General features: G+C 40.9%; 1 protein-coding gene across 5 annotated transcripts; it reads left to right on the top strand.

Moving 5' to 3' along the window:
- The first annotated feature begins 310 nt into the window (after positions 1-310).
- On the top strand, positions 311-16,521 carry cul4b (cullin 4B). Of its 5 annotated transcripts, none has more exons than XM_014211753.2 (21): positions 311-580; positions 996-1,409; positions 1,732-1,847; positions 2,391-2,494; positions 3,244-3,313; positions 3,441-3,514; positions 3,608-3,770; positions 4,179-4,268; positions 4,796-4,878; positions 5,125-5,192; positions 5,412-5,530; positions 5,922-6,114; positions 6,388-6,492; positions 6,652-6,762; positions 7,099-7,184; positions 7,386-7,484; positions 8,182-8,295; positions 9,779-9,884; positions 11,633-11,805; positions 12,506-12,658; positions 15,260-16,521. In XM_014211753.2, exons 2-21 carry the CDS (start codon positions 1,244-1,246, stop codon positions 15,353-15,355), a joined length of 2,289 nt encoding a protein of 762 aa, XP_014067228.1. In that variant the 5' UTR covers positions 311-580; positions 996-1,243; the 3' UTR covers positions 15,356-16,521.
- The last annotated feature ends 356 nt before the right edge of the window (positions 16,522-16,877 follow it).

Here is a 16,877-nt window from a genome sequence, read left to right as displayed (position 1 = left end):
CGAATTGAATTATTGCACAGAGTAGGCGTTCCCTAACGGAAAGATGCAGATGTATGATAGAACGGGTTTATAGGATGTCGCTAGCTCGTGCTTGGCTCAGCCCACTATGACTCATTTTTCCGATTAGAAACGACCTTTTTAGTTATAAAAATATTTAATTCAGCTTTTAAATTCGTTACATTTTTTTTTGTAGCGGGTTAGGAGAATGAACGTAACAGGTTAGGGAAAATAGTTAGGGATAGCTAAAATGCTAAACATGACAACTTCTGTCGTTAATTTGACAAAAGCTGAATCCCTTCTAGCGATGACCCCCAAACCGAAGGTCCAGAATATTTACGTGTGCCCTCCCGTCCCCTTTTCCTTCTATCCTTTCAATACGTTGAAAATATATCCTAAACTTTAGAAAGTAAAACATAGCTGGGTGCATTAAAACACATTATTAGACCATGACATAAATAAATCAGTGTTTTGAGAGATTCCACTACACGGCGATGAATTTACACCGTCTCTGGCGGCTAAAGAACGCTTGCTAACTAGCATAGGCACTTTTGCAGCAGGAACGTGGGACAAAGTACTTCCGGTAGGTCATGGAATCGCTTGTAGCAGGTACGTTTTGATACTGAACTTTTCAGTTGTTATTTTATTTTCATTTATCACATTATATATTTCGCCAAGAAATAACATACTTTATTTGTTGCCGATAAAAGTAAGTACAACTCCACAACGTGGATATTCGCGAGAAGCCAAGACAAGAGGAAGCAATAATCAACCATCTTTATTCTGCTAGCAGCAAACATAACAAGAAAAGAGAGGATCTTAGTGTGGCTGTAGTTTGCATTTTATTGTATGTTTCTTAGCTACTTGTTAAAGACCGGATTCATATTTTGGAATATAGCAAGATAAAGCTTGGATACACGACTCGTTCACCCACGGCACACCTGGAGGTTTATGATTAGTAGACTGGCTATATTTTATTTTTTTCATGTTTCCAACAGGTTTACCTTCCCCTAATCCCCCACCGCCAACCCAAGAGGCTAGACCAGCAGCTTCAGATGTAAATAACGACAGCAGTAGTATTACGAATTCGAAGAAGAGGAAAATAAACCGTTCTGAGAGGGAAGACATTGATTCAATATCGGCATCTCCTAAAACCAACAATTCCTCTTCTTCCTCCACCTCGCAACAAATCCAGAAGAAGTTGAGGTTCGAAGATTCAGTAGATTTCATAGGACTGGGTGTGAAAATGGCTGAGGAGTCTGCATCGTGTTCTTCTAACAAGACGAAAACAGTTTTTTTGGCTGGGGTTGTTGGGCATCATGCAAACGGGCTGACGAAGACTGCAGGCTCCACTACCTTCTCCAACAGCAAACCTGGAGCTGCAAAGAAACTAGTAATCAAGAACTTTAAAGGTAGTATATTCAAAACATTCAAGTGGTGCATGCAGTATTCATATTAGTCCCTTCTAGTGAAAGTTTCTACTAAAATGGTGCTAATTACTTTGCCTAAAATTATATCTGCTTTAGTCTGGCTAATCTAGCTATGCAAGTTTAAAGTGAATATGTGAGTCAGTAAAATCCACAATGATACACTATTTAAATGCCTGACATGAAGCTCATTTGTCTGAGTATTGTTATAGTTACATATGTTGTTTTAAATTAACTGTAGTACAGTTGAAAGGACACAACAGAAAATGACCGTTCTCACACGGTTCCCTGCTAATTTTCTTCACAGAAAAGCCCAAATTGCCAGAGAACTACACACACGAGACCTGGCAAAAACTAAAGGAGGCGGTTGAGGCCATTCAAAACAGCACTTCAATCAAGTACAATCTTGAGGAACTCTACCAGGTACCAGAAAATTCTGCACCTGCCTCATTTCCCTTCAGAACAGCCCTGGGTCATGTTCGTTAGGCACCAAACGGAAGAAAACAGACTGAAACAGGGTGTTGCAACCTTGAATGTCCAAAAATAATTGCCTTTTTTCGTTTTCCGTTGCTAAACGTTTTATGCTTTGTGCCCTGATGAATACGACCCTGTAGTTATTATTATGATTGGCCACAGATGGGAAGTCTTCATCCTCCCCTGTGAGTTTGATGACCTTGGCTTCTTATTCAAGCCCTGTGATTTAGCAGTCGGTAAGCTAAACACAGTCTGAACAAACAATCTCTTTTTTTTTTTTTTTCACCATGTCTTTAGGCCAGTATCTTGTGAAAGAGCTTGACAATAATTCACGTGATATGTCTGCACTATTTAATAGCTGTGTTTGGTTATGGGATGTTCAGATTATATGACGTGAGTGTAGTTTTCTGTAGGGTATGACATGCATAGATAATCAGTGTTTTAACCCTAAAATGCAATAAACTTGATAGTGCTTATCTTTTTGTTGTTTAGGCTGTCGAGAACCTCTGCTCCCATAAGATATCTGCCAGGCTCTACAAACAGCTACGGGTGGTTTGTGAAGATCACATCAAGGCACAAATCGATCAATTCAGAGAATATCCTTTTCTGGGTGTAAACAGATAGTACTAGAAAGATAACATGTTTAATACAGTTCAATATATGTTTAGACATTGTTCAGTCCTTGATCACTCAAAACTATTATGATAAGTCAAATTATTTTATATTTGAAGTACAGGAACTCAAATCATGTCATTATGAAGTTTGATATTGAATGCATGTGTTTTTTGTAGTTTGACATTTTTTTTCTACATTTATTTTGGTTGGTATTTTCTCCCCAATTTTGATCTTGTCTCTTCGCTGCAACTCCCCAACGGGCTCAGGAGTCGAAGGTCAAGTCATGCGCCCTCCGAAACATGACCCTCCAAACTGTGCTTCTTAACACCTGTCTGCTTAACCCGGAAGCCAGCTGCACCAATGTGTTGGAGGAAACGCTGTTCAACTGACGACCGAAGTCAGCCTTTCTTTTACCTTTATTTAACTAGGCAAGTCAGTTAAGAACAAATTCATATTTACAATGACGGCCTACACCGGCCAAACCCGGACGACGCTGGGCCAATTGTGCGCCGCCCTATGGTACTCCTGATCACGGCCGGTTGTGACACAGCCTGGGATTGAACCCGGCTCTGTAGAGACGCCTCAAGCACTGCAATGCAGTGCCTTAGACTACTGCGCCACTCAGGAGGCCCTTGAATGCATGTCTTTTTAATCATATGTACTGAGATGACACTGCTGCTGCTTTGTTGTTATGCATATGTACCTGCTACATCCTTGACTCTGTGCTCACGGATGTACTGGACAGTACCCTCTTCCTGAAGAAAATAGACAACTGTTGGCAAGATCACTGCAGACAAATGGTATGTCTTTATGACTCTTGTCTTCGACAGGATATAATTTGATAGGTGTTATTCAATGAATTTATAATGAATATGATTATACATGATTTCTTTACCGAAAATAATTTTTTGTAAAATATTTTTACAGATCATGATTAGAAGTATATTTTTGTTCTTGGACCGCACCTATGTTTTACAAAACTCAATGCTCCCATCAATCTGGTGAGTTGCTCTTCCTCAAATAAACATTCTGTCCATCTCTAGCCATATTATGCCAATAGTTATGGTTATTTATATCACCCCTGTTCTCTTCAGGGACATGGGCCTAGAGTTGTTTAGGTTTTACATAATCAGCGACATGAAGGTCCAGAGCAAGACCATCTATGGCATCCTGCTGCTCATCGAGAGGGAGCGCAGCGGCGAGACCATCGACCGCAGCCTGCTCCGGAGCCTACTGAGCATGCTCTCTGACCTGCAGGTATGGCTCTGCCCCTTCACACAGGGCGTAGGGAAAGTCTACTCAGTGGATATCTTGTTCTATTGGCCCGGTCCAGAAACACCCCTTAGCCCCTACCCACTAAGCACTTGTGTAGATCTGAAAGGATTGGAATGCTTATCCTGGACCATGCAATTGGTTCTTTGACTCCAATTCATTCAATACGCCCATACAGTAATACAAACACTGCCGTGTCTACGAATGTGTTCTTAATTGACTTGCCTAGTTAAATACAGTGAAATAAATACAAGTCTGACAAAGCAAGGGGTGTTTGTCAGTTGTTATTTGCAATCAGCAGCACCTGCATCTGGATTCGAGTTGATGTGATCTCAGCTCCGCCACTTGAGAAATGGCTTTAATGACACCCAATGTTCTCCCCTCTCCTGACAGATTTATCAGGACTCCTTTGAGCAGCGCTTTCTGGAGGAGACTAATCGGCTGTATGCTGCTGAGGGACAGAGACTGATGCAGGAGAGAGAGGTGAAAATATCCCTCCAGGAAGCGCAACACCGCTAACTGTCTGAGTCTGACTGGAGGCAGCATTTTGATAGTCTGGTCCCATATCTGTTTGTACTGTATAGCCAAAAATGACACTACTGCCAAACTTGACCATGATCATAGGAGTTGGTAAGATCTGTTATTGCTCTCTTGCCAACTTCTATGATCTTCACATTACTATTATATTACTGCACTGTTGGTGCTAGAATCATAGGCATTTCACTCCACCTGCGATAACTTCTGCAAATTGAAACTTTTATTTGATTTTACTCAAATTTGATGTTTGGCTATACAGCACAAACCGATCTGGGACCAGGTCTGTTTGCATTTTGAGTCTTGAGTCAACTTAGTTACTATAGTTACTGCTGGTAAAAAAATATTTGAACTGCTTTGTTATTTTGGGTTGATATGATATGTGGGGTGATTTTACATATACTAGATGTTTGTTTCACCCTGTAAGGATAGGCTGCTGTTTGGCTTCGTATCCCAAATGACTAATGTCTTTTCAGGTCCCAGAGTATCTCCATCACGTCAACAAACGCTTAGAGGAGGAAGCGGACAGAGTCATCACGTATCTAGACCAGAGCACACAGTGAGTTTTTTTGTTGTTGTTTTTTTTTACTTGATTGGATCACTTTTAGAATACAAAGGGGCTAGTCTTCCAAAAGCCTGTGAGTATTGTGGTCCTCTGTTTTAAGTTCTACATTTGACGCAATTAATCTTTGCTTTGCTGCCTTCTTGGCACCGGTCTCAACTGGATCTACCAGTGTGCATATAAAGGATGAAAAGAGAGTGATTGATTGACTCCTCATTTCCTCCCTCTTTTTATTTTCTTCAGAAAACCTCTCATTGCCACTGTGGAGAAGCAACTACTGGGTGAACATCTCACTTCAACTCTGCAGAAAGGTATATATTAGAAACTACCGACTTGACACACTGGGACATTTATTTATTTGCTTACAATCGTGACAGTTTAACAGTGTAAAAATAGCAATGTTATTGTCATCACATGAGGACATTATTTCTCTCTCTCTTTCTCTTTCTTTCTCTCTTTCTCTCTCTTTTATTTATATATATATGGACTGTTTAGTACCATGAACTAAATTGCTATTTTTCCATCTCCAGGCTTGAATCACCTGCTAGATGAGAACAGAATCCAGGACTTGTGTCTTCTCTATCAGCTTTTCAGTCGCGTGAGAGGGGGCGTGCTAGTCCTCCTACAGCATTGGATCGAGTACATCAAGGTATGCTTGAAAAGGTCAATGGTCTTTAGGTCAGCAATTCCACCCCCAAATCAGTAATTTCCTCTTACTAATTAACATTTTGGAGGTGTGGGGACACTTCCTTCCAAGTACAAAACAGTAGAAAAATTGGATCATTAATTTGTACAGTATATTGGGGCTCCTGGGTGGTGCAGCGGTCTAAGGCACTGCAAATCAGTGCTTGAGGCGTCACTACAGACACCCTAGTTCGATTCCAGGCTGTATCACAACCGGCCATGATTGAGAGTCCCATAGGGCAGCTCACAATTGGCCCAGTGTCGTCCGGGTTTGGCCGGTGTAGGCAGTCATTAACTGACTTGCCTAGTTAAAAAAAAAAAAAAAGTGACCCTTGACACCTACGAACCTCTCACAGGCCTTTGGAAGTACGATCGTCATTAACCCTGAGAAGGACAAGACCATGGTACAGGAGCTCCTGGACTTCAAGGACAAGGTGGACCACATCATCGACATCTGCTTCATAAAGAACGAGAAGTTTGTCAATGCCATGAAGGAGGCTTTTGAGACCTTCATCAACAAGAGACCAAACAAACCTGCTGAGCTCATAGGTTGGTATTGCATGATGATCATCTTATGAATGTAATCTTGGTTCCATGAAGGAAGGAAACTAGATCTAGTGCTATCGCTATGGGAGAAATTATGACACTACTACATAAAATGACAGAAAGAGAGCTCCCCTTTTTCAACATGTTTGTGTGTATTATGCTCCTGTCAGTTGAAAGCTACCTTATAAAGCTATTAAGCAAAACTTATTTTCCAGATTTTCATAAGTGAACTACAATTTTTTTTTTAATAAAACAACACATGGTTATATTTTGTAGCAAAACACGTGGATTCAAAGCTTAGGGCGGGTAACAAGGAGGCGACGGACGAGGAGCTGGAGAAGATGTTGGACAAGATCATGATCATCTTCCGATTCATTTATGGTAATGTCGTCCCAACATATTGAGTTATGGTAATGTAGTCCCATATATTCAGCCAACCATCTACTTCCAGGTCCTTTTAACTCTCTCCTCTTTGACAGGTCTCTTAGAAGTCTGTCTTTGTACTTGAACTTTATATTAACCTTTTGGATTCTTGAATAGGCAAAGATGTTTTTGAGGCCTTCTACAAGAAAGATCTGGCCAAGAGGTTGCTGGTGGGAAAGAGTGCCTCCGTGGATGCCGAGAAGTCCATGCTGTCGAAACTGAAACATGGTCAGTGTGTTTCCCCATCAGACTTGGTTTAAAATAGTATACATTTTCTATCAAATGGCTGTGCTTGATTGACTGATGCAATGGAATAGTCCCATAATTGCAACACCAACCCTACCATCTGACACTCGAGGCAGGCTCAATCAAACGCTCAAAATAATATAAATATTTTTAGTAGTATTTTGCCAAGGTCTGCCCCATACACCACTGTCTACATCAGAACACACCACTGCCATTAGCTACTACTATAAACTATACAAATACAACTCTTAACAAACAACTATGAAGCATGTGATACTGAATGAGACCACTAACTCGTAATCTTGGTCCTTTCTTTAGAATGTGGAGCAGCATTCACCAGCAAGCTGGAAGGCATGTTCAAGGACATGGAGCTTTCCAAGGACATCATGGTGCAGTTCAAACAGGTACGTACACATGCTTCTGGAATAGGAAAGACCATCAGTAGTGATATCTCAGTTTTAGGGCAACAATATCAAATGCATTACGCAGTCAGCTATAGATATGTAAGGGGGAAAAAGCTTGTAGTTGTGGCAGTATTTGGACATCGAAATAACTTGAAATATTAGCCTATGTATTTTTTTCTACCTTTTCTCTATTACATGCAGTGTCAAAACATCCCTGGTAACATTGAGCTGACGGTGAACATCCTCACCATGGGATACTGGCCCACCTACATCCCAATGGAGGTCCATCTGCCCGCAGAGGTTACAAATATCGAACCCTTCAGGCTCTTTTGTTTTATGGCCTGATATGTAATACATTTGGTTGGTATCCCAAATGGCACCCTGTTCCCTTTATAGTGCTGTACTTTTGACCAGGACCCATAGGACTCAAAAGTAGTACACTATACTGGGAATTGGTTTATTATAAAAAGCAAAAATGTTGATACAAAAAAAAATTCTAATCATTGAAATTACAAAGTCATTTATGGCATATTAGGTTTCTATATTGTGTAAAATCAATACCTATTGGCATGCGTTACATTAAATTGTGCACTGTTTCTTTAAGAACATCAATTTTGTGAGCAATGACATCCTGAAAAAGCTATCCCTTTTCTCTTTCTTTCTGTGCCCCCAAATGTTTGGATATACTGGTAAAGTTACCAAGTTGTTAACTAGCTAGCTAATGAGGCAACATGACTGAACGAGGTGTAAACAAATGCCCCCGCCCCCCGAGTGGTTTTGGAAAGGCCCGCAACATGGTTTATGAATGTAAAATGAGGCCCGTCAATCCACGATAGGAAGAAAAACATATCTGTGCTCGCTTTTTTTCCCATCTAGGCCACTCAGAAACAACGGTACAGCAAAGCCTAATCACCACAATTATTATCTAGGTCATTAATTTTTTTTATCGACCTGTCCTCAATGTTTATTGTTTAACACTTCTGCCCCTCTTGTCCAGATGGTGCGACTGCAGGAGATTTTCAAGACGTTTTATCTGGGCAAGCACAGCGGCAGGAAGCTACAGTGGCAGTCGACATTAGGCCATTGTGTTTTAAAAGCTGAATTTAAAGAGGTAGCTACCCATCTTTTGAATAATATTTCACTCATTTACACTGAACAAAAATATAAATTCAACATACAACAATTTCAAAGATTTTACTGAGTTACAGTTCATATAAGGAAACGTGACTTGTGAATACAAATATGCATCTGTTAGTCACAGATACCTTAAAAAAAAGGTAGGGGCGTGGATCAGAAAACCGTTCAGTATCTGGTGTGACCACCATTTGCCTCATGAAGCGCGACACATCTCTTCCGCATAGAGTTGATCAGGCTGGTTGTGGCCTATGGAATATTGTCCCACTCCTCTTCAATGGCTGTGCGAAGTTGCTGGATATTGGCGGGAACTGGAACACGCTGTCGTACACGTTGACCCAGAGCATCCCACACATGCTCAATAGGTGACATGTCTGGTGAGTATGCAGGCCATGGAAGAACTGGGACATTTTCAGCCTCCAGGAATTGTGTACAGATCCTTGCGACATGGGGCCATGCATTATCATGCTGAAACATGAAGTGATGTCAGCAGATGAATGGCACAACAATGGGCCTCAGGATCTCGTCATGGTATCTGTGAATTCAAATTGCCATCGATAAAATGTAATTATGTTCGTTGTCCGTAGCTTATGCCTGCCCATACCATAACCCCACGGCCGCCATGGTTCAAAATGTTCAGCAAACCACTCGCCAACCTAACGCCATACACGTTATCCGCCATCTGCCTAGTACTGTTGAAACCGGATTTCGTCTGTGAAGAGCACACTTCTCCAGCGTGCCACTGGCCATTGAAGGTGAGCATTTGCCCACTGAAGTCTGTAACGATGCCGAACTGCAGTCAGGTCAAGACCCTGGTGAGGACAACGAGCTGAGCTTCCCTGAGACTGTTTCTGACAGATTGTGTAGAAATTCTTCGGCTGTGCAAACCCACGGTTTCATCAGCTGTCCAGGTGGCTGGTCTCAGACAATCCCGCAGGTGAAAAAGCTGGATGTGTGGTTACACGTGGTCTGCGTTGAGAACAGTTGGACGTACTGCCAAATTCTCTAAAACGACATTGGAGGCAGCTTTTGGTAGAGAAAAGAACATTAGGTTATCTGCAAACAGCTCTGGTGGACATTCCTGCAGTCAGCATGCCAATTGCCTGCTCCCTCATCTCACATCTGTGGCATTGTATTGTGTGATACAACTGCACATTTTAGTGGCCTTTTATTGCCCTCAGCACAAGGTGCACCTATGTAATGATCATGCTTCTTAAAATTCCACACCTGTCAGATGAATGGATAATCTTGGCAAAGGAGAAATGCTCACTAACAGATGTAAAGAAATTTGCACAAGGTGTTAGCCAAATAAGGTTTTTGTGCATATGGGACATTTTATTTCAGCTCATGAAACATGAGACCAACACTCTACATGTTGTTTTTGTTCAGTGTAGTAGGTTTAGACAGAATTAATTTTTTTACTTTTCGTATCCCTGTCTTGTTTGTTGTTTCCCAAATAGGGCAGAAAAGAGCTTCAGGTGTCCCTGTTTCAGACGCTAGTGCTGCTCATGTTCAACGAAGGAGAGGAATTCACCTTGGAGGATATCAAGCTAGCTACAGGAATAGGTTTGTATGATCACAATGTAGCACATTCTGCTGAATGTCTGTCATCACACAAATCATAATAGATCAAATATAGCAGTCATCTTGAAGTTGATCAATTTATTTTCAGAGATTTTGCTTAAACAGTAGAAATTATCTATCTTTTGTTTTGATGTGAGAACCACAATCTTCTGCCAAGTCCTTTTGGATTGAGTTTGTGTTGACTTAAAGTGGGATGTGCGTGCTTATGTACAGTGCCAATAGAAAGTATTCACACCCCTTGACTTTAAAAAATACATTTTTGTTACCGCCGGAATTTAAAATTGATTAAATTGAGATTTCCACTGGCCTACACACAATAACTCATAATGTCAATTTAATAATATTTTTTGAAATTCTTACAAATAAATTAAAAATGAAAAACTGAAATGTCTAGAGTCAATAGGTATTCAACCCCTTTGTTATGGCATTCCTAAATATGTTCAGGAGTAAAAATGTGCTTAACAAGTCACATAAGTTGCCTGGTCTGACTGTGTGAAATAATAGTGTTAAACATAATTTTTGAATGACAACCTGATCCCTGTACCCCACACATACAATTATCTGTAAGATCCCTGAGTCGAGCAGTCAATTTCAAACACCGATTCAAATACAAGGGAGGTTTTCCAATGCCTCGCAAAGAAGGGCACCTATTGGTAGATGGGTAAAATGTATTTTAAAAAAGCAGACATTTTAATTATCTTTTTGAGTATGGTGAAGTTATGCATTACACTTTGGAGGGTGTATCAATACACCCGGTCACTACAAAGATACAGGTGTCTTTCCTAACTCAGTTGCCAGAGAAGAAGGAAACCGCTCAGAGATTTCACCATGAGGCTAATGGTGACTTTAGAACATTTGGAGTTTAATGGCTGTCATAGTAGAAAAACTGAGGATGGATCAACAACATTTGTAGTTATTCCACAATACTAACCTAAAAGACACAGTGAAAAGAAGGAAGCCTGTACAGAATTCAAATATCACAAAATATGCATCCTGTTTGTAACAAGGCACGAAAGTAGTACTGCTAACACAAAATTGGCAAAGCAAATAACTTTTTGTCCTAAATACAGTCTTACCTTTGGTGCAAATCCAATACAACACATTACTGAATATCACTCTCCATATTTTCAAGCATAGTGGTGGCTGCATCATGTTATGGGTATGTTTGTAATCGTTAAGGGCTGGGGAGTTTTCCTTTTTATATATATATTTTTAAAAAATGGATTGGAGCTAAGCACAGGCAAAATCCTAGAGGAAAACCTGGTTGTCTGCTTTCCACTAGACATTGGGAGATGAATTTACCTTTAAGCAGAACAATAACCTAAAACACAAGGCCAAATCTACACTGGAGTTGCTTACCAAGAAGAAAGTAAGTGTTCCTGAGCGCGCCAGGTTATACTTTTGACTTAAATCTACTTGAAAATCTATGGCAAGACCTGAAGATGGTCAACAACCAATTTGACAGAGCTTGAAGAATTGTGCAAATATTGCACAATCCAGAAAGACTAACAGCTGTAATCGCTACCAAAGGTGCTTCTACAAAGTATTGACTCAGAGTGAATACTTGTGTAAATGAGAGATTTCTGTATTTCATTTTCAGTAAATATGCTAAAATATCTAAACACGTTATCTTAATATCTAAATCCATTTTGAATTTGGGCTGTAACACAACAAAATGTGGAATAAGTCAAAGGGTATGAATACTTTCTGAAGGCACTGTATATGTGCAGAGGACGGCGAGCTGCGACGGACCCTGCAGTCGTTGGCGTGTGGCAAGGCACGGGTCATCCACAAAGTCCCCAAGAGCAAAGACGTGGAGGACGGAGACAAGTTCTCCTGCAACGATGACTTCAAACACAAACTCTTCAGAATCAAGATCAACCAGATCCAGATGAAAGAAACGGTAAATTTTCTCACTCACAGCAGCGTTGTGTTCATTAGGATAATAGTTTTTTAAAGGTTTTTATTGGACTGCAGTTTTATTTTTGTTCTCTTTTTTTGGGGGGACGGGTCCAGGTAGTCCCTGCCTGTTCCAGTTTTGGTGCATTTCAAATAGTAATATGAGTGCCAGTCTAGTCTAGTTGTAGCACTGATGGTACAGAGCTAGCCAATGCCCTCTAGAGTGTTCAAATACCAAGTCTGTCACTCGCCACTATATGTTCCCACTTCATCAGTCTCCTCCAATAGTTAGGTTTCCATTCAATTGGCAACAGGTTTTCATGCAAATATTGTAATATCCACATAAATAAAATTTTCCCACCAGAGATGTGTTACCATCAAATTGAGTCGTTGTGGATAAGTCTGTGCGTGATGACGTAGTGCACATAATAATAACTTTGGCTGTCAGTCAAACTGTGTTTCCTCCACATTGGTGTGGCTGACTTCCGTGTTAAGCGAGCAGTGTGATAAGAAGTAGGGCGGCCACGTGGGTTATGTTTCGGGGGGCCCATGTCGTGATAATTTTTTTTTTTTTTTATTCAACATTTTACTCGCATAAGAAGGTTGGATGGAAACCTGGTTTATTTTTACTGTCTATAAAGCAGAAAAAACTAGGGAAAAGGGAATATTAGCCACTTATTCATTTGGTGAATTGTCCTTGGTAGGTGGAAGAGCAAGCCAGCACCACGGAACGAGTCTACCAGGACCGGCAGTATCAGATCGACGCCGCCATCGTCCGGATCATGAAGATGAGGAAGACTCTGAGCCATAATCTCTTGGTGTCGGAAGTGTACAACCAACTCAAGTTCCCCGTCAAGGTGAGTAAATGGGGAACAAACATGTTTGAAACACATGACCTTGTGTGCAAGAAGATAACTATTCACTCGGTTGAGGTTCCCAAACGCCTTGTGGCTAATGTGGTATTTTATTTCTCTTGATGACCCAAAGTAACTGGCCAACCTACAGTGCATTCGGAAAGTATTCAGACCCCTTGACTTTTTACACATTTTGTTACGTTACAGCCTTATTTTAAAATTGATTGTTTTTATTTAATCAATCTACACACAATACCCCATAATGACAAAGTGGATAACTTTTTTTACTTTTTTTTTTGCAAATGTATAAAAAAAAAACATCTTATTTACATAAGTATTCAGACTCTTTACTATGAGACTTGAAATTGAGATCAGGTGCCTCCTGTTTCCACTGATCATCCTTGAGATGTTTCTACAACTTGATTGGAGTCCACCTGTGATTTAATTCAGTTGATTGGACATGATTTGGAAAGGCACACACCTGTCTCTATAATGTCCCACAGTTGACAGTGCATGTCAGAGCAAAAACCTAGCCACAAGGTCGAAGGAATTGTCCGTAGAGCTCCGAGACAGGATTGTGTCGAGGCACAGATCTAGATAAGGGTTGCAAAAAGATTCTGGAGCGTTGACGGTCCCCAAGAACGCGGTGGCCTCCATCATTCTTAAATGGAAGAAGATTGGAACCACCAAGACTCTTCCTAGAGCTGGCTGCCCAGCCAAACTAAGCAATCGGAGGAGAAGGGCCTTTGTCAGGGTGGTGACCAAAAACCCAATGGTCACTCTGACAGAGCTCCAGAGTCTTCTGTGGAGATGGGAGAGCCTTCCAGAAGGACAACCATTTCTGCAGAACTCCACCCATCAAGCCTTTATGGTAGAATGGCCAGATGGAAGCCACTCCTCACTAAAAGACACGTGGCAGCCTGCTTGGAGTTTGCCAAAAGGCACCTAAAGGACTCTGACCATTAGAAACAAGATTCTCACGGTCCCGTGTGGCTCAGTTGGTAGAGCATGGTGTTTGCAACGCCAGGGTTGTGGGTTCGATTCCCACGGGGGACCAGTACGGGGGGAAAAATGTATGAAATGTATGCATTCACTACTGTAAGTCGCTCTGGATTAAAAACGTCTGCTAAATGACTAAAATGTAAATATAATGAAACAAAGATTGAACACTCTGGCCTGAATACCAAGCGTCACGTCAGGAGGAAACCTGGTACCATCCCTACGGTGCAGCATGGTGGTGGCAGCATTATACTGTGGGGATGTTTTCAGAGGCAGGGACTGGGAGACTAGTCAGGATTGAGGGAAAGATGAACGGAGCAAAGTACAGAGATCCTTGATGAAAACCTGCTCAGGACCTCAGACTAGGGCACAGGTTCACCTTCCAACAGGACAATGACCCGAAGCACACAGTCAAGACAATGCAGGAGTGGCTTCGGGACAAGTCTCTGAATGTCCTTGAATGGCCCAGCCAGAGCTGTGCGGCGACGCTCCCCATCCTACCTGACAGAGCTTGAGAGGATTAGCAGAGAAGAATGGGAGAAACTCCCCAAATACAGGTGTGCCAAGCTTGTAGTGTCTTACCCAAGAAGACTCAAGGCTATAATCACTGCCAAAGGTGCTTCAGCAAAGTACTGAGTAAAGGGTTATGTAATTGTGTTTGGAGGATAAATTGGCACGGGTGTTTCGTCTCGGGACGCAAACCGTGCCAATATATCCTCCAAACACCGGCTTCGAGGGCATTATCACTTTTATAAAATGGGTTACCATTATATTGAAATAATGATTGACATATTTTCATTCATGTTATTTTGATGAATTTATTCATACCATTTCATCCTTCCACGACATATAGTCCCAATGCAAATTTCATCCTTCCACGACATATAGTCCCAATGCAAATCTAGGGTTGCTACTCAAGCCAGCAGTTTGTTCATTGTATCGGTTAGGTTGCCATAGTCGTGAAGCCTTGAGTTCTATATCTGTGGATGCGACCCAGTTGTTCGTTGTAAATGTTCCGTTGCCAGTTCTTATCCCTTGCTTGCTAGCTAATATTGTCAAGTCAAACAGTGCAGCCAGAATAAAAGCATAGTGGCTGCTTTTGTGTTTGACCAGTTTTCTATTGAAATTTCTTTTGTCATAAAAATCATGCTAATCCATGATTTCGACTGGGTGAGAAAAGCTGCCTGCCTGTCTCTCATTCCAACTCCCGACCCGTTCATTACTATGGAACAGCTGGAGATCAAATTTCAATATTGAAACAATGTTGCAAATATCAGAGAGACAGCATGGTTTATTCAAATCTCTGCTGTTGAAAACCAAAACAAATGGGAGATAATGTCTAGATGCTTCTTACAGTGGAGATCAAGTTTCTAAATGACCTAGCTGGGCTGATGAGACAGTGGATTGCTGAATAGGCATTTCAACGTCATAGACTTAGCCAGCGGTAACTTGTGAAATAGACATCAGCTGGAACACTGTTTTAACCAATCAGCATCCAGGATTAGACCCATCCGTTGTATTAAGATGCATCTAAACTGTACAAGCACTTCATAGTGGACTGTTATTTTCAGGTTTCATGTTTGCTAACACTCATCTTCTCAACAGCCTGCTGACCTAAAGAAGAGAATAGAGTCTCTCATTGACAGAGATTACATGGAGCGTGACAAGGAGAACCCCAACCAATACAACTATGTGGCTTGAAGAGGAAGGAGGGAGGGGGGCAGGTGGTCCAGTCAGGCTGAAGTCTTCTCTGATCACTCGGTCCCTTGGATGTCAGCGTTACCCTCTTCAACCCAGCGACCGACAACTGAATGGATACTGCTCTGCGGGACTTTGTCAGGGGCCTGTTTTCCTGTGGACTGCATGCCCATTAAAACAAGAATATCGTCCATTCTTTTCTCAGTCCCGCTCAGTGAGAATTGGACTTAGCTACCTTGGACAAGAAGAAAAGCAGACAAACCAATGTTCAGTTCTTTTTTTTCTTTCTTTTTTTTACAGAGGGGGGGGGAAAAAGTTTCTTTTCAAACGTAGATCTTTGTCCATCGGCGTTCTGCGCCTTGTTTATTTAAGTCACTACTTTTTACTTTTAATTCACTCTACTATCCCATGCGCAAATGTTCAAATGCATATCATTGCTCTTACCATACTACACTTGGAAGAGAGCGAAACAAAACTGAAGCTTGTCTCAATGTTGCATGTGAGACCCATGGATAAACATTCACAGTAGGATTTTATTTTTCTGTGGTGGATTTCAGTGTCAGATGTGGACACCTGCAGCCAAGTCATACGATTCTCCATAGCTATTAGTCTCAAACTACTCCTGTTCATCAACAGCAATCAATGAGACGATTAAGTAGCTAGGCGATATTATGAGGAATTGACAGTACGTGCCAAAAATGGAGCACTTTTCTTATAGGGTTGTAAATGCTGCTAACCAAACACTAACTTTTACTTGTTATATGCATTTAGTTTTCCATTTCACTTTTGCCCTGATTGTTTCAATGTTTGCTTTTTGTATATACAAGACTTTACAAATGCATTGACATTTTAAGTGCAAACAAACTTGGACAGTCACGTCGCCTTTAGGTCTTTTTCTTAACTCCTAGAGATAATCTACTACTAAAAGCACAGCGACATCAGTCCCTGTTACCCTTCACGTTTCCAAGTATAATATCTCAATTTACAAGCGTTATATTCTTTGTAAGTCCTCTCTGCAGGCCTTGCATTTGGGCATTAATGGAGTTGTTTTGAAATCGCAACAGATAAAAATACTTTGTTTATTGAGAAATCATGCTTGACTGGACTTTGCCATGTGTCTGAATAAATAGTTTGTTTTCTTGCTTCAGATTAAAGTAATTGTCAGTGTTTCTATGTTGTTTTTTTTCACCCCCATCTATTAATTTTCCTAGACATTCTTGCAGTTTCTCACAATGCAAGGCGAAGTTGACATCCTAATAAATTATGAGAGGATGAAATGTCTTGAAGAATCAATAATTATGATTTCTCATCGGGACAGATTTTTCTTGTTTAAATTCCATAGAAGATTAATATCAGCATTTTAACAATTTTAATACTCCTATTATCAGAGGTACAACAAATGTTTCCCCCCTTTCTTTCACTATCCTGAAAGGCTTATTTATATATTTCCCCAAGAGTGAGAGAGTTTTGCATGCAATATATATTGGGTTTCCAGCTGGAATTATCTTTTTTACAAAAAGTAATC

This window comes from Salmo salar, chromosome ssa09, assembly GCF_905237065.1.
Source record: "Salmo salar chromosome ssa09, Ssal_v3.1, whole genome shotgun sequence".
Taxonomy (NCBI): Eukaryota; Metazoa; Chordata; class Actinopteri; order Salmoniformes; family Salmonidae; genus Salmo; species Salmo salar.
Note: the sequence above shows the minus strand (reverse complement) of the source record. Positions and strands in the feature narration are given on the sequence as shown.